Source organism: Lepisma saccharinum, chromosome 1 (genome assembly GCF_977018435.1).
Source record: "Lepisma saccharinum chromosome 1, izLepSacc3.1, whole genome shotgun sequence".
Lineage (NCBI taxonomy): Eukaryota > Metazoa > Arthropoda > Insecta > Zygentoma > Lepismatidae > Lepisma > Lepisma saccharinum.
The window spans coordinates 168,049,986-168,074,192 of NC_139229.1; the positions used below are offsets into that span (position 1 = coordinate 168,049,986).

The window sequence follows — 24,207 nt, forward strand, 5'->3', positions numbered from 1 at the left end:
AGTGTCACTTTTCACCATCCTGGTAGGGTTTTTGGAATGTAGTGATTACTGCACAACACTAGTTTTTTCTTTCTTTTTTCTGTATTACGGATGCACTCAACTCAGGCCACTGAGGTGGTGGGCGCTGAGATTAGATACATGAACATCTGTGGACAACACGTCAAAGAGACCGTCTCCTCAAAGTATCCTTACATGACCCAATTCTCCGCTGCTGCCACCTTCCTGGTGTTCCACTTCTTGCATTCTGGGCCCACGTCCCTCCCCTATTTTGTAACTTTTCGCCCTGGAATGACATTCAGCAGCACAAACACATCCAATATTCAAACGTAACAGCCCTTGACATATGCAATAAGGTATGACATAGCAAGAATACAAGTAGGACAAAAAAAGAAGGCTAATTTTTAGGCAAAAAACTAAACAACTCACCTGTTAAGAAAAATTACTAACGTAACAGAACAATGAAAAATTTGTAAGAGCCAAAGAGGTATCCAATCTTCACTGTATCGAGTGAGAAACGAACCATGACTGGCAATCCATTTTAAATGCAGTTTCTGCTGAAACAAACATGTTGCAATAGAAATTTAAATCATTCTATGACAATTTAAATAAAACAAAACAAGTCACTGAAGTAGTAATGGGGTTGTATTAATTCTCTGCATCAAAACATTTGCAAATGCGAAAATCGATATATGCACACAAGGATATTTTTATATTAAAAAAGAACATTGCAAATATAAAAAAGAACATGAAATTTTGCCGTGTACCAGTCGCCTCCACAACTAGTCGCTCTCCCCCTTCGATAGATGCCTGAAAAAATAAAACTAGGAGAAACTGTTTTTTGGCATACGGATTGATTTAACGCGTAGCACATGGCATGCAATGGAAACATTGCTAGAGCATTAAGTTAGTCTAGTGAAGATTCATTATACATATATTTAAAGAAACAGTTGCATATCAGTATTTAATAACACGGACATGATGCAAACAGGATAATAAACATGTATCAGTCAAATCACTACAAAACATTTAAAAATTGGAGAGAGAAAGAGAGACAGAACAAAGCAGAAAAAAATTTTGTTCATCAAATATTGAATCAGAAAATGGGTTGTTCCTCTCTAGTTTGGAGCTGGCTGTTTTTTATGAACTGGAAATATGAGGATCAGAACAGTAAAACAACCAACTTTGAAATAAATATAAATAATCACTTTATGAAAAACTTCAATGCACAGAATTATGCTAAATGGTATATCAAAGGAATGTTTATGTCGAAAACACATTATAAAACATCTCAAAACTACTGTCAGCACAAGTAATATTAAACATACAACAAAACAGAAATCTCTAACCAAAACACACAGATGAAAAATTAAAGAGGCATTCTATTTTATCTAGGTAAATAGTTTATGCTAAGGCTATAAAAATTGGTGCCAGTCATGGATTTTCTCTGTAAGATAACAGCGAAATGACCTTCCAAAAAAACAAGAATATATACACACACATATATATCCCAGTGCCTTTCAAGGGCTATCAAGATAAGATTCCCCAACCCGACCACCCCAATCATAGTTTCTTCCCCTTGGGTTGCATTGTTTTGTTTTGTACTAAGGTTATATTTCTATACAATTGTTCAATAGAAGGAAAAAAAAATTATATGCACAGAGCCAAGACATCACCTGCCTTCGAATGCTCTAAAAGTGTAGTACAGACCTCCCTATGAAGTGCAAGAACAGACAATTCGTGAACAAAAAAAAATAACCACTGCTGGCAAAAATGCATCGTCACAGTTCAATGACAAAATTCTTAATTTACACAAGCACAATATAGATTAGGTATGCCTTCATATCTGCCGATACACTAGTACTAGTATCACTGTTCCCTTGAAATGATCAGTGGCATTACATCTTAATCTAACAAATGGGAACATCAACTTGCAAACAATACATTCTGTTTGGGGGCACACGCCATAATGCAGAATCACATATGATGGAGGATCTGGGATCAACCGTGGGGAAATATCTGAAAAGAACATAAAAACACAGCATTTATGCATATTCAATTGCAAGTAAAAGGTGGGATATCCTGAAATAAGAAGAATGAGCATTTTATATACAGGGAGATACATTTGAGCATAATATTTCAAACAAGGTACTCACACTTACCTCATTCTATACTCACCAAGAGGCCATCCTAATACAGATTAGGTAGCCATCTTGTTTGTTGCCCTGTGAACAACAGGATCAGTTGATATTTTGGCAACAGGAAGTTGTATTGCTTTCCATTTCCAAGATACCCACCTAGCTAGTAAATAAGGGCACAGCAAGAACCACAACAGAACACAAGCAATTGCAAAACTCCAAATATAAGACAGACCTCATGTTACACTTGGAATACAGGCACCATAAACATCCCATCAGAAACTTACACATGTACATATATACACACATCTTTCTAATGAAACATGTAAGCTTACAAATATCAGTCTTTAAAGATGAAGTACTGTAGAAAAAAGGGTGTTATAAAACAAGCGCAATTATTATTTCTTAAAGTTGGATACGTAGATATTGATATATTAGACTACTTGTTACTAATTCAAGTATAAAATCTAGTACATGTGCATTAATTAATGTACTGCAAATAATCTTCCACTAAACAATCATTCAAATTACTCTGTAAAAGGTGACATGTAGTCCAGGAAATGGCAATGAATTTCATATTTTGTTCAATGTATTCTTTGTCACGCTGCAGATGTAAGTTTGGGCTTACGAAAAACTATGTTGTTGACATATTGGTACCACAGAAGCTTCAAACATTTCTTTTCCATGTTTCCAATTTACTTTCACAAATTCCACATACATAATGGATGATCTCATGTTTACAAGAGAAGTTTAATCCATTAAAAGCATGTTTTACAAAAGGTTTATCCACTTTCATTTCTGTGCTGATATTTGGGACACACACGGATGCAAAATATTACATCTTTCTAAGCTGAGAGTGTGGTTGGGGTAACTGAGTTATGGATGAATAATGATTCACTTGGCATTCAAAGCTAGGATTCTTAGTTTTGCAACTTTCAACACTAGCACTAGAGAAAAAGTTGCAACAACTGAATACAAGAAATGCAAACAATTTACATCATTTTTCCTTAATATCTAAAATTTAAGTGGTAGAATGCCATACATGAACTATAATAGGGAACTTGATTGTGGATTAGTACTAATTAATGTAGTCCTTCAGTAATAATGGAATATGTTCTCAGGTTGCATATGTATAATATATAAATTATTCACGCTCCCATGCAAGTCAGTAAATATGAGACTTACCAGAATGGCTTCAAAACACTTTGTATTTACATACAACAGCTGGTGAAATTTAAATTTGACATTAAACAGCGGCAATTACAAATTTAAAAAGGAACCACGTCTTCCTTCAATTTCGCACGATGTACAAATTTAACATATGCAGAAAATTGAACCAAAACAACGACAAAAAAACAAAATGAAATTATATACAGATGCTGGGCATTGAGTACAAACTTCCAAGTTTCAGATTTCCCCCCTTCATTGCATACATATTTATTTGATGGCTTTATCCTTAATTTATTACTTCTTTCTTCATGACAGAAAAATAAGAACTTATTTACTAATGTTTTTCTGTAATTTATTTCGTACAAGGAGTGCCCCTTTTTCCAGCCACACTGCTTCATATCTGAATATGCATGTGACGTTATCTCATTATTATAAATACGTGAATGTAAGAACGCATTAGTTAAAAGAACTAGAACTTTAAACATTCGAGAAATAACAGGTTACTTCCCCTAAGCTTCCAAAATAAACAAATCCATGAATGTATATTAGAATTCATGCCAAATTAGTGGTCAGACTCAAAAGTGTATTACTGCATTGCTATTCATTAAATTTACATTACTGTAAATCAGCTTGAAATTCTTTCTTACATGATCACTATACATCCTCTATTGGGTGAGCAAGATAAAAGTATAAATATATACACATATGTATATACAAACAAATATGGAAAAGCCTACATATTTCTGGTGCTCCTCATATCACATTAGCACAGAAAAATTCACACTGGATAGGACTCACCCGCATGATGCTTATTTTTTGCGATACCAACGGAAGATTCCACTAAGATGGGAACTATCGATGCAGTTTGATCTCCGCTTAAATAGATTCCTACAAATGCCAGCCATCAATGACCCCTGGTCGTTTAGGGCTAATAACAGTTGCTCTCGCTACCAACGTGAAGTCATCGTTTAGCAGCTGTTACGTGAGTTGCCCTGGATGGAGTGTCTGGTTGCTGAGAAAAAAGGCCCAGGCATCTACAGTCAATTGCACTAGTGTTATCTATATACACAAGGCACACATCGACATGTAGGTTCGGTGAATTATGTATAGTGAGACATAAGCAGAAGCCAGCATGGATTATGAAAAAATGTCACAGGAAAGAAATCACACCATGAAACCCATATACAAGTTCCATTTAGAAATGCACAGAACAATATAGAAAATGGCAAAGTATACCAGCATGCAGAATCTCCCAATTTCTTTGAACAGACCCCAGGAGATTCAGTTTCTACGTCTAATGAGAAGGCAAAAGAAATTAATGAAAATAACCTAGGACATGAGGAAAACACCATATTAAAAAAAAAATAAGACAGAACAGGGTATATGCTACATGAATAGTCATTAAAATCTCAAGCATAAATATATATATTTAATAAAATATGAACCTAATGTGCAAAAGAAATGAATATACTCTACAATTAAGGCATACAACAGTGTCAGCAAGCACAAAGTAACATAGAAGCATTAACTTGAGTTATGGGGGGCAAGAAGAACAAAAAGACCAACCTCTTGACAGGGCGTTTCTTGGTGTGGAAACCAGCTACCAAATTTTTCAGGATGACCCCAATAATGGTACACAATTGAAGAAACCCAGGAATAACGTCATAAAATATATCTTCAATCTCCAAAATGTTATATAAATTCCATGCTTAACCCGGTGGCTTAACCTTTTGCTGCCCAAGTGTCTCAAACGAGATACCCAAAAGTAACCCTCACGGAACCAAGCATCTCGATTGAGATGCTGTGTCAAGGTCGTAGCTTTTACGTTATAACTTTTCTACTTTTAGCTAGAATTTCGATTTTATTTTTTATATTGTTCCTAACACATGTATTTAACAGAAATGGTTTTTTGCATTTTTTTTGTCTTCATGAAAATGGAGGGGAAAAGGTACTTCTCTTTTGCAGCTCTTTTCAACCTCAAATTTTGCCGACAAAAGGAAGACCAGCTTTGTTGTTCTAAAGCAATGCTTTTCACGTCCTCCTGCTAAGTGCATTCGAAGGAAGCTTGTTTATAAGCATCCGATGTCAAAATGAAAGTTTTCAGTGAGGGCGGAAGCAGGGGGAAAACTGGTTGTTGAATCTGCGTTGTGAGAATGGGAATTCGAAGCGCGCTGAAGGAAACCTTTGTTTTTTTGAGCACAAGTGTTCCACAATGTTGAACAAAGGTCACCAAGCATGGTCTAAAAATAGAATGTCAAGCAGCTGCAAGAATTGGCGTTCATTTTTCACTACGTTCTAGCTTTTTGTCCGTGAATGTTGTGCGTAGGTGTCGTTTTGTGCCCAAGTGAGAGGACATTTTTTAGGTGAAGTCAATTTTTTAAAATAATTTTTTGGGGTTTCCTCCCTTCCCCCTCCATATATACACACCAAATTTGCATAAATTTTGCATTTTTTGCAATGAACACCCATATAAGGAATCTCCAGGTACATAAATTAATTTCTTTCAATTGGCAAACCTGCAATAAAAAAAGTTGCTTGAAACTGAATGAGCTTTACATCCCAAAAGAAAGTTTTAATTAAATTTAATTATTTAAAGGTATATGCATACATGCCATGAAGACATGGGGAAATGTGGAGGTACAGCTCCACATATTCTTGATCTTAGCCATAATTCGGATGATGTGATCAGCATAATGCCCAGCCACCTTTAACCCCCAAGGAACACATTTCTACAAAGCTGGGTGGGCCTCAGAGCTGTGCAGAAACAGAGAAATTACTTGGAAATTTGCTGGTCCAGATCACCTGTCACGGGATTCACACCCAGGTCTTCCGCTGGTAGTCAAGAAGCTCTACCAATTGAGCTACCATGGCTGATACTAGCTGACAAAAAAATTCTGAATAAAAAAATTCCAGTTCCCTTTCACTTGTGACCAATTGTTACGTTTATCTATGACAGCTATTTAAGACATGATAATTTCAGGCAGTCCCAAGCTTGATCCCCAGTGGAAGCTTGATGCACTGACCAGGCTTTGAATTTCAGAGTGATGTCACGTCAAAGTTTAAGCTGTGCATTCCAAACAGTTTCTTTTGTTTGTTCAAGGAGCAAGTAATATCAAAATTATTAAGTTTTAAATAGAAGTAAACAGTTTCAAAAAGGTTCATACCAACATTATCATGGACTCATTTGTCAATTAGCATGTTTTTTGTCAGCTCATGTGAACTTTTCTGCAAAAGCTTGTGCATTTTACAGAAAAAAACAAACTATTTATCATTTAGATTATCGTCCAATATTGAAAATTAATCTTCTGCTGCTTTAAGATCTGAACAACTCCTCCCATTATGTGAACAGTATGGGTTGCTGTCTAGGTATTCCATTAGTCTCATGGCACTAAGTCAAAATAAGGACAAAGGTGAGTGCAATCCATGTGAAGATTGGCCTGGATGTTGGGGAAGGATTTCAAGTTGTTTTTTTTCTTTTGGGGGGGGGGGTGTCTTCATTTTTAGGGTAGAAAGCCCTACCTTAAGGCTGAGCCTTAACAAATTGAATTCTGCTCATGTATAGCTCTTGTCTGCATCTTTGAAAGCACATCTCTACAAATTGAAAACATTCACTTATTACAACGATGTCTGCCATGCTACTGATTTGTGTTCACATTTTTAACCTTTTTTCTTTCTTTAAATTCAGGTTATTCATTCCTTGAAAATTACAGAAATATTTCCAACATATAAGTGTAATTCTAAACCCTTTTTGTTTGTTTCCATCTGAGAATATTTAATCTTGTTTCAGCATCATGATCAGATTACATGATGTACCCCCATGTGTAAGAACGAATAATTATGAATTAATATATAGTTCACATAATCCCTACCCCCGCAACCTTTACTGTTCTTATTAGAACATATGGAAAAACCTATGTACATATCTGCAAATAGTTCACCCCTCGCACCACTACCACAGAAACAGTGCAGAAAACAGTTCACAAATATTGTATAATAAAATTCCTGGTTAAAGAGCTAAGTAACTATTCCAACAGAAACATACCTTCAATATTCATATTTCAAACAAAATAGTAATCAGTTTACATCATTTCGCCACTACCTCAATTGTTCTGTAAGCATCGTGATGTGAAAAGAACTTGTCTATGAGCAGGTATGAATTTCTTCCCTGTCCACAAAATGACATACAATTTTGTATAACAAAAAATTCACAGAATATATCTATTTTCAAGAATAAATGAAAGAATAAAGTCAAATGTCACAATGCCACACAGACATATAAATATCACCATGTTCCATATTGCAGTGTAATATTTCCAGGACATCAATATTTAAGATCCTACGGATAAACTGATACTGGACTTTGCAAAGCATTTTATTTTACCTGTGGGAGCCTTTATATCATCTTGTTTTAGTGTACATAGGTTGCACTCGGGAACTTAAACAATGAGATCTGTTATACACATTTTATATTATTTATTTACTACACTTGCTAATACCCTTAACTAACATGTATATTAATTTATTCAAATAATTTATGAAACTGTTCTGCTTGCTATTTGAGTAGAGTAAAGGGTTTGTCAGATTCAATAGGGAGTATGCACATACAAATTTGGTTTCATGTCTCTTGCTGAAGTATGTTGAGTTAGTAAAACTGAGCAATACATATAATTAATGCTGAAATTTTATGAGGAACAACAATCAATTCAAAATTTGACAGAAGAACCTTTTGTCTTAGTAAATTTATGGGACATTTGATCATCAAGTATGCACTAATATTACATAACCAAGAGTCCATTGCACACCTGTTTACAAAATTAAGTAGAAAAGGAAATTTATAGAATCATTTTTTGAGGTAGCTACTATTTTGTTCTGAAAATTGTTGCTAGATCACACAGAGAACCAGGGATCAAAGTCATACATGTGCTCTTATCAACAGAGCCACAAATCATGGGAGTTAGCTTAGTAGAGCACTCCAAGTCAAGGCACAATTTTCAATATTTATTCAGTTATTTCACAACTGTGTGCTCATATTAACTTAATGTGTTTGAAGTGGAGGCAATGAAAGTACACAGTTCCAGCCTGTGCAAAGTTCACTATTAGAACTACGGTAAGATAAACTAGTCACAAAAAATGAAAGAAAATAACCAATTTAGAGCATCAATATTACACTACACATTACAATTGTTTAGATGAATGCAGTTTTTCTTGAGCAGGAGTGACAACTTTTATTTGTGCAGGGTGAATAGCTACTTGAGGAATTGGTCTCTGGACACATTAAATTAATTTACACTACATATATTACTTAAAAAAAATAGATTACAAAGTACTGTTAATGTATTAAACTTGATACAAGAGTTAAATGTGAAAACTTTAGGTGCCAAGTAAAAACTTCATGTTCTAATTTTTCATGATTGTTACTTTGTTCCAATTCTCTTTTGCAAAATTCAGTGTATCTTCACTATCATCTTAATGCAGTTTTCAAAACATTCAGAACTTGACAACAGAATCTGGCACCTTTTGGTTTCGCAGTGTGAACGTTTCCTCTGATTTTCGAGTCATATTGTTACTAGACATCAAATTCTACAATTGCCTCTAACGTAAGTTTTCGTTAAGTACTAAGAAAGAAGAAGAAAAGGTTGGCCTGAGGGAGTATGCCAGCAATAGCCACTAAATTTTACAAAACAATGTGGTAAGTCTCTTCATGCTCAAAGAATCTCTTTGGACAAATAAACTATGAAAAACGGGTGACTTCCTTACTTATAAATAGGGCTAGGATTTTTATGACCTAAAATTTTACAAAATATGCACTAGAATTTGAAAAATATGACCTTATAACTGGACTGTTTCAAACATCAACATCTAATAGGCTATATGCTGAAATATTTTCACATACGAAAAAATTTTAGTTCAATTTGAAATATGCTGAATATGACCGAAAATCCATCAAAATATGCTCCATCACATATAAATAGCCAAATATGCCAAATTTTGGCCTTAAAAAGCACCTTAATTGAATTAGTTTCTTCACAATATGAAGTTCTATATATTTAGGGAACACATCACCCTTACCAAAAAGAAAAAAAAATATGCTGTCATGAAAATCCTAGCCTTACTCATAAACTCAGCATGAATGCAGACACCTACTGCAACCTAACGCAAGAGCTCACCACAAGCACTACATTATATATATATATATATATATATTGATAGAACATAATGGACATTATGGATGAATATTTCATCTCTAACTCACAATATTCACGTTTACAGTGTGTTACAATGTAGCCTCTCTGCGACAATCTACTTTGGTTGAATTAGTTCTCTCAATTGCAGGGAGATGGCACTTTTATTCACATGGGTCAAGGATTTTTAAAAATGCAATGAAAACCCATGGATTACAGTCACAGACACTTCTGGGTTCTAACCACCCCATTATTACTACCCAGACATGATAGTGATAGCACATATGAACAATAATTATCAACCTAGTAAAAACGGACCCAGGATTTGTGTTGACAAGCTATAGAGAAAAATTGGGAAACCCTAGTTTCCAATGTCAGAAAAACAGCAGCAATGAAACTATTCAGTGTCCACGTATCACCAAATGAAAAAGAACTCTGAAGCCTTGGCTCTTTAAGGACAGTAGTGCAATGGAGTATAGTTTATATCAATGTTTCAAATCACAAAAATGACAAAGATCTACAAATCTGAAATGTTGCACAATGTATTCCATTAGCTTCTTCTCCTCCTTACCATGTGCAATTACTGAACATACCATTTCCAATGTCATATTAAAAAAACGAGATCCCGACAGCAAATGAGGACCCACGATCCATGAAATTTCAAACCTACCGTCAAGAGAGTATGCATCAATACGAATAAACCAGGTTCCAAATTTACCTAAGATGTGAGTAACATGAATGACACTAGATCTCCGCAACTGCCAAGTTGCCCACAAAATCTTTACCAATTCTCACCTGCTGCACAACTGTTTAGAAGCAACCACATTAAGCATTATGCAAGATGTGAAAAAAAATTCCATAGCAGCATTTCAGAGTTGTTTTTATCCATGTCTACACAAATGCTGTGGCTGTAGCATTAAATTAACGAAACACCAACTAACACTCCCACAATACAAAGACTTGCAACCAGACTAGCATTATCACAGTAAGAAAACCTTCTTCTAATTGATCCATGCCAAAATTATCTACACAAACTCATTTTGGACATTTGGCAATATACACCAAGTTAAGAAAACTCTATTAGAAAGCTAAGGCAAATGCATTCTTTTGTTGATAATGCAAATATGAAAATTTAAATTGTAAACAGTTCATTCTCTCGAGTTATACTTAATGCCAGCTGAACAACTTTTCCTGCAATAATCATAGTTACCAACTCTGAAGCATCCATTATTTTAATCTTCTGGTAATTACGTTCATTTGCACATTCCAAATGGAACAGCTGTGAGCACAATGTGAATTATCTAAACTCACTCACACCCTCCTACATCTATACACAATGGCAATATTTGTACAAATACACTTAATTTCAGTTTCAAGAGCGTAAGAATGTGGAAAGCAATAATACATAAGCACGAGCATACACGCATGAACAAAATACAGTATAGTTGTTACACAATCTCACATTTTACGTAGCCCCATGTTAACCTACTGCCAATAATTTTACGTAGCCCCATGTTAACCTCCTACTGCCAATAAAGCTACAAGTTCAGACAATCCTCCTGAAATTTTCATTTCCCACAAAATTTTTAGCCACAGACCCATGAAAAATGTATAATAAAGGTGTTCCTGCTTGTAAGACATGTGTATATATACACACCACAAGCTGGCACACCTGTATTTTCATATACATTCTGATAATATATGAATACTGAAGTAAAAATATGCTATCAAAATGCATGCTTAGCATGGGGTCAAATTTGATACATTGAAAAGTAAATAGGAAAAAAAATTCCTTAGACTGGCGAGTGTTTCCTTACTTCAAAATATCACCAAACATATTACCACATCTGCAGATCAATGGCTTTCGAGTTACGAAGTGAAAAAGATCCATCCGGGGGTCAAGAATGTCAGAGCATTATCGTGCAAATGTTAACAGTTCTAATGAACGAAACACACTTTTTACCTCTGATAGTGCTTATATGTTTCTCATTTCCTTATATATAGATGCAGTAATGCAGTGAACTATTAAATTGATTGATTGGTTTGCTTTCTTTTACTACGCTTTTGTGCCACTTTTGGCTAATTTGCAAAGATGGGAATGAGTGTTGATATGATGGACACTCACAAACATCCAGGCCCTGGCCAAGATTCGAACCTGGGACCCCTGGCATCATAGCAGGATGTGCTAACCACAGGGGCCGGCAAACTATTAATTGTCTTTGTAACTGGCATTTCCTATTACGACAAAAGCATTTCTCTGTTCTAAATGGTTATGTTATATTTGCAGGGATTTTTCAACAAGCTGCACTTTGATAGTTGGGAAAAATCTTCAGGAACTTTCCAATAAAATTAATGTCTTTCAAATGCATGGTTTACACAAAACAAGGTTTTCGGAAGAATATCAAGCATTTTTACAGGGCAATTTTTAGGGCTGATTCTATGCCACTTTGAAGCAATGCAATTTTAAAATTTCCTACAGATAACTGTATCTGTGCTTGAATAACGTAATTAAAAGTTTTGTTGACAGTATTTAAAAAAAACAACTTATTTTTAAGTATTCCATTGTAACCACATCACATCAAACCACCTGATTTTTGCGTTAATATGTTCAAAGAAATTAGAGATGGAACCGATTAATTGGCACTCTATCGGTATCAACAGATATAGGTATATCGGTGTATTGGTATAAATATCTGATATATTAGTGCAAAATTCTGCCATTTTGTTGTAATTATGGATAATCTCCATGCTCTACTTTCTAAAAAAGTAAATGTCTAAATATGCAACTTCTTTTGCACTGCAGTCACCTTGAAACAATTTATTAAGGAGGTCAATGAACCTTTCAGGTTCTTCAAGGACCATTTATAATTTTATATCGGATCGGTAGAATATCGGTATCGGCCAAAATTTCATACTGGCCCATCCCTCAAAGAAATACATTAAAAGAATAATTGAAACAATTTTTTAATTGTGAAATTCACCATTGTGACAATGTTGGCTGAGGGGGAGGGTACATTTTGCATAACAGACAGGTTACACTCCGCGAAAAGTGTCATGTTGCATTCTTTGAGGGTTCTACGATGACTGGATTCCATGTCTGTATCTGCTCAGCACACTTGATATTTTGTAAATGACATTTCCTTTCACTGCAAGGAACCAAGTTTTGTGGCTTTCTGAAAATCTGTGATGGAGAAAGTTTTCTAGATCCCATCGACAGAATTACCTACTTGCTTCAGAACAAATGATGAATAATTTCCCCAGGGGATTCTTGAAAAGTTTTGCAGAGTTTCAGTTTCATAGCATGGTCGAAAGGGGCAAACCAATAGTGTTTTGACAGAACACATTGCAAAGCACCATAAGCTAAACACCCAATCTCAACATGTATATTCTTGAAGCCCATCATGCATGTTGCCCAGAGTTTTTCCTGTGTGTAGTGAAAATAGATTTATTGAACAGTAAACATATTCTATTTAAGCAAGTGGCTTTAAAATTGCCAAGGGATAGTCACAAATTTTCCAAAAGCCATAAAACAGGTATTGAGTGTCGAGAACAAATGGTCCTGAATAAGAAAATTACAAGCTTCACTATATTGAGAGACTTTTGCCCCACGGTTCTTTCCCTTGTGGTCCCTCTATAAAAAAGTTGTGAAAACAATGCTATTTTGTCATCAATGAGGGATAATCATTTGTATTACCTAAATGAGCCAACAGACAGACCTCTTCTTCCATCAACTAACGAACTAAGTTTTATTTTATATATGAAAATAAACCACAAACTGATTTTTAAGGGGGAGGGGGTTGATTCGTAGCTGCTATGCATGTGATGACATTTCAAAAAATGTCTGCTTTGTTGATTCCAAAATTCTTACTATTAATGGTGCCTATTTTCCAAAGTAATACATAACACCTCCATTCCAGCAATCTAGTGTTATACTAGCAAAACTCAATAAGATATTTTATATTTACTTACAATACAAATGTCGATCTTTGAGCGACGAGTTCATTGATTCTCCGGACCCTGTGGATGCTGAGCGTAGCCACCGTAACCAGGATAATTGTATGGTTGATTCTGAGGTGGTTGTCCACCATAGTAACCACCATAACCATATGGCTGGTAGGGTTGAGCAGGCATCTGACCTTGATGTTGTCCAGCGGCTGGAGCAACAGGTTGCTGTGCAGCTTGACCAGCCGCAGGCTGCTGACCGCTCTACAGAAAATAATTATTTCAAATTAAGTATGGCGCGTACATTTGGAATATCAGTGAATGAATGGTTCTATCGGCTGATCCGATACTACTCTCAACTAATGTCAATACTCTTAGAGATTCCTGCTGATACAGTTGAACCTTAATTTACATTTTCCCGCATTATACATTGAATCTTGATGGTCCCAACATAACAAAATGTTACAAAATTGTCATCGATTTTACATTTTCCCACCTTTTTTTCAGTAAATGTAAAAAAAAATATAAAATGTAAAAATCGAGGTTTTACTGTACTTAGAAACTTAAAAAGTTGTTTAAATATTGATTGATATTAGTGTGCAAGTATTCCAATCCAATTATGTGTCTCAATTTACAGGGAGGTTTGTTTTAAAATATTCAAGAATTACATCAGAATAGGAAAATACATGCTATGTAATCACAAAATTCAGTGTTTACACACACAAAAAAAGCAACGATTTCCAGAATAATTAGGCACCATGGAAGTGTTACAGAGCTCATTTGCGATCGTGAAAGCTCAGAATGCCTGAAAGTTCTTCTGTAATAAGATCAGTTCAATCCTATTCTATATTATTGTTAAAACTGTCATTGCATTAGACTTCACTATGGAAGTATAAACTGTGTAAAGTATTTGACATGTACCTTAGGATGTGACAAATTGATTTCCAATGCATGAATGAATATTGGCTGAATATCAAATATTTAAAGAGACTTCAATGCCTTTCAAAATTTCGATGACAAGAGGATCCTATTGATAGTTCTCGTAAAAGAAAACCTAACAATGGTGTTGTTTTGAAATTAACTGATAAAAGGACACAAACACACGGCCAACCTAGGATCCCTGGCATAATATTATGACAACACTGGCAATATTCTACTGTTGTTAAGACATGGAAAACTTGCTCAAAAGAAAATATCACCCCCTTCTGACGAGTGTGGATGCACTTTAAAAAAAAGAGGCAACGAATTTCTATTTCAATACTGTTCATACCTTGACAGAGACTAAACTTACACCACACTTAAAAAACCACAGCACTCTCCCCTACCCTTTAATTAAAATTAATTAAAACTAACAATTCACCACTTCCATGTGCTGTGGTTTTTAAAGTGTGGTGAAACTTCAGTCTCTGTCGTGGTAAGAGTTAGCACATGCTTCTTTTTGTAAACACACAATATATCATTGCGGTTTCACAAGATGGGATTCCACCTGAGACATGTACTTACCTTTCCAGCCTTCATCTGCGCTTCGATTGCTTCTGCCTCTTTTATTTTGCCAATTGACCTGTAATACTCGGCCCACTGAGCACTGTAATCTGGTTGGCCGTTCTGGGTGGCAGCTGGCTGAGGGCCTGGTTGTGGCATTTGTTGCTGAGGCTGCTGTGGTTGCATACTCTGAAGGAGAACAATGCAACAGAACTCAACTATGAATAATGTACTTTTCAATTCAAGTGAATTACTTTAAAAGCACATTATTTCCAAATGCAAATGTACTTCAAAGCACAATTTTCTACCATATAGACTACAAATGTAGTCATACATTGCTTCAAATATGAGAATATACTCACAGTGGTTCGGATCACACTTTAAACAAAACCCCAAAAGTGAGAAGATTCCTCATGTAGAATATTATGAGTTAAACAAGAAAAAGGGTGAAAAATAAAAAGCCACAATGCTATCAAAAATTGGAAAGATTCCCTCCCCATCATCAGGGTAACAAAATAAAGAGAGGTTAAAACACATGCACATCTGGACTGATGATCACAGAAATGTTCTTTTTTTTTATTTTAAAAAGCAGGAAGTACACGCTTCTACCATACTCGTGAAACTACCATCGGATTAAAAATTAAACTCTAGTTTGAGCTCAAATTAAAAACTAACCAGTAGGCCTATGTAAGAACAAGTTACATCAAAATTTAGCTTATTCAATTCTGCATCCACAGTTTAAAGGACATCATCACATCATATTTGTAGGACTACCCCAGGAAAAAGTTGTTTCACAAAATTGTTAAGAAGAACCTTTTGATAATCTGAAAATTAAGAATTGTATTTAAAAAGACCACAAGTATTTTATTTGTAGAATTTCAAAGAGAGTGGCCATTTGGAAAATAAAAATACCTGCACTTTCTTTTCTTATGATAAAAAATTGAAATCTCACATGAAAAAAATTGAATAAACTAAATTTTGATTAATTTTTGTGCTGTTTACTGGTTTATTTTTAAATTGGAAGTCCAAGTTCTAGAATCCAGAATTGTTAATCCGATAGGTGTTTCTGTTTAACATAAAATATGATTGTGACCCTATCAGATCAGAATCTAATTTTATCACCCATGTAAATCATGATTAAATACTGGAAAACATTCTTAAAAAGGAATTCTTGTGCATGCTACAAATCACACTTGTTAAAACTGAAAAGTTTCAACAAGGCTCGGCTAGACCTTTGGCCACCACCAGGGCAGATGTTTTAAAATTTTCATCTTATGAAAAACCACCATCACATTCCAAAATCTGAAAAGTTACATCAGCTTACAATTTCTTCCGAACCATTGATATGAATTTTTGGATGTTTTGCTTTCGCTATTATCAAAATATTCTCATAGATTAATAGACTTATGTAATCACAAAACTATTGATAATATCTAGATAACAGCAAAAGCAAACCACACGGAACTTCATGTTAATGCTCTAGAAGAAATTCTAAGCTTACGTAATTTTTCAAATTTTGGAATGTGATAAGTGGTTTTTCGAAAGGAGAAAAATTTTGAAAAATTGCCCTGGCGGTGATCAAAGGTCCCGCAGAGCCTTAACCTACAGACTTTACTGAACTGGTGTCTTACCTTGTTAGCTTTTGCTTGCTGTTCTATCATTTCAGCCTCTTTACGCATTCCTAATGACCGGTAATACTCAGCCCACTGCGAACTGTAATCAGGCTGTCCTGTTTGTGGGTTGATCTGAACCTGTCCACCAGCATCTATTAAGAAAAAGTTCCTTACATATTACATTTACAGGACACATTAAACTGTAAATCTTTACAACTACCAAGAAACAATGTGATATATAGGCATTATATATCATTACAAAAATATTTGGTTTTATCCACATACAATGAAAGTCTATATCTCCCTACTTTGTCCTCCCCCCCCAAGAAAAAAAACAGCAGATTCCCACATTTTGCCCCTCTTCTAAGGTAGCTTTCAGACCCAAGTGACAAGTGGCAAACAACAAGCAATACTTGCCACTTTCAAAACGAATATTCATAAATAAATGCAACCCTTCATACCAGAGTAATAAGCTCCTGCTGTCTCTTCCTGCTTGCCTGTCACTAAAACTGGACCATTCTCAGTGAATGCTTTATACATACTGTAGGGGAAAATACATATCCCATTTGTAAGCGGTTTGTGGTAGGTAGTGTCGTTTGTCATTTTAGTGTGAACCTCCCCATGCCATATGAAACTTCAGTCTGATAGCTACTTAAGAAAGTTATATGGAAAAAAAAACCTTGGATTCTTTCCGCCAGTTGTAACTGAAGGAAGAAGCTTGGCTGCTTCAAATTAGCCCTTCTTTAATCGCAGTACTCTACCACCAGCAAGAGGCAGGAAACTGCGAAGGATGATGATAATGACCTTTAATCCAAAGTGTTTCCCATTCCCCACCCCATAAGATAGGATTTTTAATGTATTTGGGTATAGATAAATCAAAATACGGATAATTTTTAATAAGTTGTTTACAAGAAGACACTTTGGAAAAACTGGTTTCGCTTAATTCGAAGTAGACACCTGCATAAGTCAACAAGAGAAGATTGAATGTGGAGAGAGCTTGGATGTTTTTTAACTTGACCTTGACATGTTTCCTTGTCCTAAGAGCTTCTGACTACTTGGGGGAAGCAGCCTAAAATGTCCGCTGGATGTGTATGGCAGGTTGCCACCTTGGAAATATTCACCAGTGCCAGATGAGAAATGAGCGATAAGATCGCAGAATTGTTCCAAAAGAAAGACTCGTGGCACCTGAAAGTCTTGCCCACCTATCTAGCTCCGAGCTTGAGATTCAGCAGTTTCCCGTGAGCGAGAAACTCTTGACCTGTTCGCAGACAACTTCCAGTAACCACTTTCATTCGAAACTTGTTTCTTGTGACCTGTAGGACTTCATAAAAAAGGGAAACTGTACAGATAATCAATGTCACATAGGCCAACTAAAGATCGTCAACCTGCTTAATGCTTTGTCATATAGGTTTATGCAAAAATTTAATCTCGTTCTTACAAATGTCGTAACTCCCATTTCCCGCTTCATATGTTTCCCACCCGTGCAGATGCAATAAAATTTGCCAAAAAAGTGTTTTGTTGGCCGAGTGCCTTCTCTACCTGTTTCGGCCAAGAAATGAAAGGTTCCCGAAGTAAAATTTCAGACACTTTTCTAAAATATCCATGATTAGTTGCACACAATAACTGAACTTGGTGAAGCATTAACTTCAAGTTCAACATTTTCAATACGGCAGTGATACGCTTCTTTGTTTGCATATATTTTTACTTGTTCACTTATTTACCTGTTCATCAAAAATAAATCTTAAGGGTAAAAAGATTCTTACTTGGATCATTAGGATGTCCTTGATTCTGCCAATGCTGGTATGCATTTCCCCAACCTTGAGGTGCATAATGCTGTGGAGGTGGCTGCTGGCTACAAAACAAAATAAATACATATTTTTAATGATGAAAACTGATTGTATAGTACAGGAAATCCAGAATATTATCTATACAAATTGAGTTTCACATGACAAGTTTCTTTTATTACGGATGCAATGTAGTTGAAAATTTGTTTCATTTAACCCATTAATGCATGGTGTCCGATTAATCGGACACTGACATATTTGCATTTTCTGTAACACTGTTTCACTTTAATTGGTTATATTTATCAAATCTAGTTCTTTGGTACCTCTGTGATGCATATGTCACCCCACGGGTTTGGCAACATTGAAAATTTCCCGCCAAATTGTAGGGGATTGAAGCATGGAGAGTGAGCTGTAATACGTTTCTGCGTAACGGGAAAGCTAATTTCAATTCATATGTAGTAGTTGACATTTATCCGAGATGTGTTTTGACAAATATTCGTAAGAGACATTAGTAATAAAAAATGTTAACACTAATTTGTGCATTAGTTTTATCCCTGAGCTGTTATTGCGAGAGAAAATATAGTGTCCGATATATCGGACTCTGTGCTCATTGAGCACTTTATGCAGATTTTCCATTTCCTGTAAAATTTTCGATACCTTTGATGTTTAGACATTGTCAATGTTTATATATGTGTATGTGTGTGTGTGTGTGTGTGTGTGTGTGTTTGTGCATTAGTGTGTGTATGTTTATGTGTGTGTGTGTGTGTGTGTGTGTGCATTAGTGTGTGTATGTATATATGCATGTATGTGTGCATGTTTATGCATTAGTGTGTGAATGTGTGCGTGTTTATGCATTAGTTTGTGAATGTGTGTGTGTTTGTGCATTAGTGTGCGTGTTTGTGCTTTAGTGTGTGTGTGTTATCAAATTTTGACTACTATGGAGAATGAAGATATGGAGGAGGAGGAGGAACAACTCATTTATGTTACACCACCAGTGGATGGCAAGGATACAGACGAAGACAGTGATAAATCTGATAATGAGCATGCGGCCAAACTAAACAATTTTTGGCGAAATACGCTAATGAGTGTTTGTGAGGTGCAAACTAAGATATGAAGTTGTGTTGATTGTGAAGGTTCATCCAGTAATGTAGCATCTACATCTACCACTACACATAACACTGGTGCTTCAAAAAAAAGTAGAATACGTCTTCAGACAAAATCAAGACCCTTGTGGAAGAAAAGTTTACCTTCAATCTAATTACAAACTGAGTGCTGCTCTATTGAACCATCTGAAGAAGCACGAAACTGTGAATCACCATTAGACTTTTATAATTTATTTTTTGATGAGGACATGCTAAATCTTATAACAAATCAATCCAAATTGTATGCTTCGCAAAAAAATATTGTCTTGATTTGACAAAAGAAGAACTTCTTGTTGTTCTTGGTGGTCTCTTGTTGTCAGGTTTTACAACATATTCAAACAGACGTATGTTTTGGTCAAAAGAAAAATATACTCCTTCGATACTTTCTGAAATCATTCCTTGTGGTCGGTTTGAGACTATTCTGCATAATATTAATTTGAATGACAATTCACAAATAGATGAGTCCGATCGTCTGTACAAGATACGGCCATATTTCGAGAAACTTTTCTTCCTCATCTTTCGAACAGCATTGGGGTGTGGACGAAATACTTTCCATCGATGAGAGTATGATTCCTTACTACGGGAGGCACTACGCAAAACAGTTCATTAGAGGAAAGTTGATCCAGTTTGGGTTCAAGAACTGGGCAAAAAAGCTCTAGTAGTGGTTACATGATAGATTTCCAGTTGTGCACAGATACAATCTGATATCGGACCACTGTGTTCTATACTGTAATAATAACAATTCTGTGTATATTTGTTGATTTCTATTGCAAATGTTTCCATTTGTATTGTTTCTTCGAAATATGTGTATGTATTTATGCAAACATACACATGACCAGTGGCGACGAATAGGGGGGTAGTTGCCCCCCATTTTTCGTCACTTTTGCACCTGCACTATTATAAACCTAATCTGCAAAGGGAAATATACTGTCTTTGCCCCCCTACATTTGGCACCTTGCCCCCTCTGCCCCCCCGGTTTTGGAACCCAATATCCGCCACTGCACATGACTGATCTTAAGTGTTTTATTTTCTTTTGGTTACATATTTTGCACAGCAATACTTTTTCCTTGGGACAGCTATTTATCACACGGAAGTGATCGTAGTGCACAGTGTCCGATTTAATGGACACACGGAAGTGATCGTAGTGCACAGTGTCCGATTTACCGGACGCACTGTATCTCTTACATACAGTGTAAAAATGAAAATGTATCGTATATTGTGTCTTATTTGAATTGTACTGATACCAAAACCATGAAAAAAATTTCATGAAAGGGGTTTGTAAACTTTATGCATTAATGGGAACACAATAAATGATATTTTCTATCCTAAAAATAATATCATGCCAGTAAAAGGTTCCACACACTGAATGAAATCAATTGCATAATTATCTATTAGGGTGGCTACAAACAAGCAGAAATGAAATTCCCGGACTCTTCCAGGACAAAAATTAAATTTTCCCCTGACAATTATAAACTAAATCAACTAAGTAAAATAAATAACTACTGATATTCTTGTTTTATTTATGCCTAATCGGTAGGGATCTTTATTTTTTCTAAATTTGTGCCATTCTCCCCCCCCCCTTTCCCATTTACATTTTCAATTTAGTGCATTTCTGGCATATACCTAAATTCATACTTTCATGGTGTTTTCAAAGTACTGTTTCAAATAGTAGGTCACATAACCTATGCCTCTTTGTGAGAGTTTGATACCTTGGGTTATTTTGGGAAAGTTATTTTCCATACCCCTTTTAAATTTTAAGCTAAGGGTTTTAGATAAGCGGATTTTCCTCGATATATAATGAAGGGTGCAAAATGACCATATGTAGCAACACACCCACAATTTTAAAGAAATCAATCTTACATGACATACCGATATATTACGGCACCAAAAATTAGCATTATCTTCGTTTTTTTTTAGTTTTATATTTACCAAAATTTGTGTTTATTTTAAAACATTTTCCTGCAAACATAGCAAAACGTACACTTCCATTGTGCTTTTAAACAATCATTTTATTTTGTAGGTCACATTGTCTACATATCTTCGCGACAGTTTTTAACAAAGATATTTACCATTATTTCTCGCTCTACACATGCCGGTGTTACGACTCCCCTGTGACTGTAGATACGCACTTGATCTCCTGTCAGAACCCCGATACTTTGCTCTGTGGAGCAAATTGTTCTGATAGAAGTTAAAAAAATCGTGGGAAATATGAGATTTAATGTGTATATAGGTATTCTTCAATGTATAACATGAATTATGGTATTTTATTGGATAAAAATGTTGGAAATCTTGCACGTTCTCTACACACAAATATGGCACATTTTGTTTCTATAAGCCTAAAATAATAAAAGAACGTTACATTTCAAGATATTTTTTCGTTAAGTAGTTTTTAAAATTGGTGAAGAATGCCAACAATTCACATTTTATGCCATATTCACATTATTTCACTATTTTGAATGGGTGGAAAATGTGTCCAGACATCTCTGCACATTCATAAACACTACTTCGCAGCAATTAACATTTTACACTTTTATCACGTTTGCAAAAAATCAAGCAATGTACCTGCTAATTGGAACTTACTTTATGCATGTCCCTTGTATAAATCAGTAGATGAAATGTGACAATTTAGCAGGGCTGGCAGAGAAATTTCAATTACTGAAGAAAGTGATATGCAGTTAACACTGATTTGTGTAATTATAATATTAAAATTTTACATATTTATTGTTAGTATTTTATTTCATAACATTGCACATTACCTTGACTCAGTGACAGATTAATATCCATCTCTCATGAGTTTAAACAGACAGGACAGAGGGGGGGGGGGGTGTTAATTGTAATATGAATGTTGCAGAAAACATGCACTTGTCAAATTTTTATAACGTTTACCAATGCAGATTTTTGTTTCACCTATTTGTGATACTATTCAACATATATATATCTTGATTTGTTGGATTCATCTTGATATCAAAGAATACTTCAATGTCGTTGTAAATGCATTGTAAGTTGTGCAAAACCAGTATTAAGACAAGGGGAAAAAAACCTTTGTAGGGATTGCTACATTAAATTAGGTTAAATTAGAAAGAAGAGTAATAAAATTCCAGCAGCAGACTAAGGCTCAGTTTATGCATGTGATTTTTGTTGGATGTTCCATCTGACAACGTCGTAAACGATAACAAAAGCAATACTGGAACATCCAAGAAACATCTGTTTCGTAAGAGCGCAATGCATGCAATTCTTGTTGGATGTCGCAGAATGACAAATATCAAACTGCTACGTTCGACAAAAATTGCATGCTTAAACAGAGCCAAAACGTTTGTTCAATGAAATGTGGTAGAACAGCAGACAAACTGATGTACAAGGCTCATTTTCGTCAGATGTTGCAGTCTGAAGACATCCAAAAACAATCAATTTCATAAGAGTGTCATGCATGTGATTTTTGTCGATGTTGTAGTGAGACATTTTGTCGAAGTTCAATGTTAGTCGGATGGCGATATCCAACAAAAACCAACATCATTTGAGCTTAAAATGCTAATCTGACAAATGCTGTATCACGACATTCGACAAATTACAGAGTTGCGTAGTGCCCTTATTTGTTTTCATGTTCCTTCAGAATGTCAGACAAAATGCCATACTACGACATCCCCCATCCCCTCTATTTGTTGACAGTCCTGTGCCCTTACTACTCCCATGCAGACAAGAAAAAAATGATAATTCAATGCATTTCCCACGTAACATTTAGAGGTTTATTTTTTCTGCCCCTCCGGAAATCTCTTCCCCCCCACCTCCCATCACTAGTTTCTGGCACTGTAATTGTGTTGTGTATAAAAGAGACCTAAAAGTTGATGCTCAGACTTAGCAACAAGATTTCCTGTTCCCATGTAATGCTTCATAACATCTTTCAAAGCAAATGCCTGGTACATTCATTCAATCACATAAAAAAAATCAAAACAAAATTCCCTGCCTTTTCCCGGTTTCCCAGGTCTGCCGCCACCCTGATTATATGAACCTACATGATACCACTACACCTTTACCAAATTATACATGTAAATTTCAAAGTAACAACATTGACTGTCTTGATACTTACCCACCAGGTCCAGGACCCTGACCAATAGGATACTGCATCGGAGGTGGGGCAGGCCCCGGCTGGGACTGAAAATACACATTCTGCTTCAATTTAGCAGCCTGTTCATGCTCCCATAGGAACTGGTAACAAATACATAATCGGCATACCTCTGGACTCTTTAGTATTGCTGAAGGCTATTTTACCTTCTTATAATGAGTAAAATTTAAGTAATTTTTACATGTTACACATGTTATTAAAGTAGTGACAAAATTCATCTTCACTGTGTTTTGACATAGTATCTTGTGAAACAAAAATATGTGTAATAAAAAAAAGGTTACAAAATCAGTTCTCTTCTTACAATAAGCACAAAACATTATGGAGAATATATGAATAGAAGTTTATGCCTTTACAAGAATTAGCAGTTGGGGATGAGCCAATATCAATGCCAGTGCATAGGTAAGGAGGAGGAAAGTATCCGTTGCAACTTATATACTGATGCCTGGCATTTGTGTCTTTTCCAATGTCTGCACAGCATTTTCAGTCTTATTATCCTTGAAATTGTGCAAAATTTGAAGCTTTCATTTATTTTGCACCAACATTGAGGAGAAAAATGCATTTTTTTTGTTTATATACTGGGTATTTTAATATTTTGATGCTACTTCTTGAATATTTTAAAGCAAGTTGATGCATATAA

At 35.4% G+C, this 24,207-nt stretch overlaps 1 protein-coding gene across 1 annotated transcript in view; it reads right to left on the minus strand.

The window, feature by feature from the left end:
- Positions 1-1,614: 1,614 nt before the first annotated feature.
- The window catches only part of LOC145986975 (far upstream element-binding protein 1-like), a 47,861-nt gene continuing 25,268 nt past the window's right edge, over positions 1,615-24,207 (minus strand). Inside the window, exons 10-15 of the mRNA XM_083121441.1 lie at positions 23,535-23,614; positions 18,288-18,376; positions 16,543-16,676; positions 14,933-15,100; positions 13,457-13,693; positions 1,615-2,016 (exon numbers count right to left, since the gene is read on the minus strand). Coding sequence (XP_082977567.1) covers positions 13,487-13,693; positions 14,933-15,100; positions 16,543-16,676; positions 18,288-18,376; positions 23,535-23,614 — 678 coding nt within the window. The 3' untranslated portion in view covers positions 1,615-2,016; positions 13,457-13,486. The remainder of the gene's footprint in view (positions 2,017-13,456; positions 13,694-14,932; positions 15,101-16,542; positions 16,677-18,287; positions 18,377-23,534; positions 23,615-24,207) is intronic.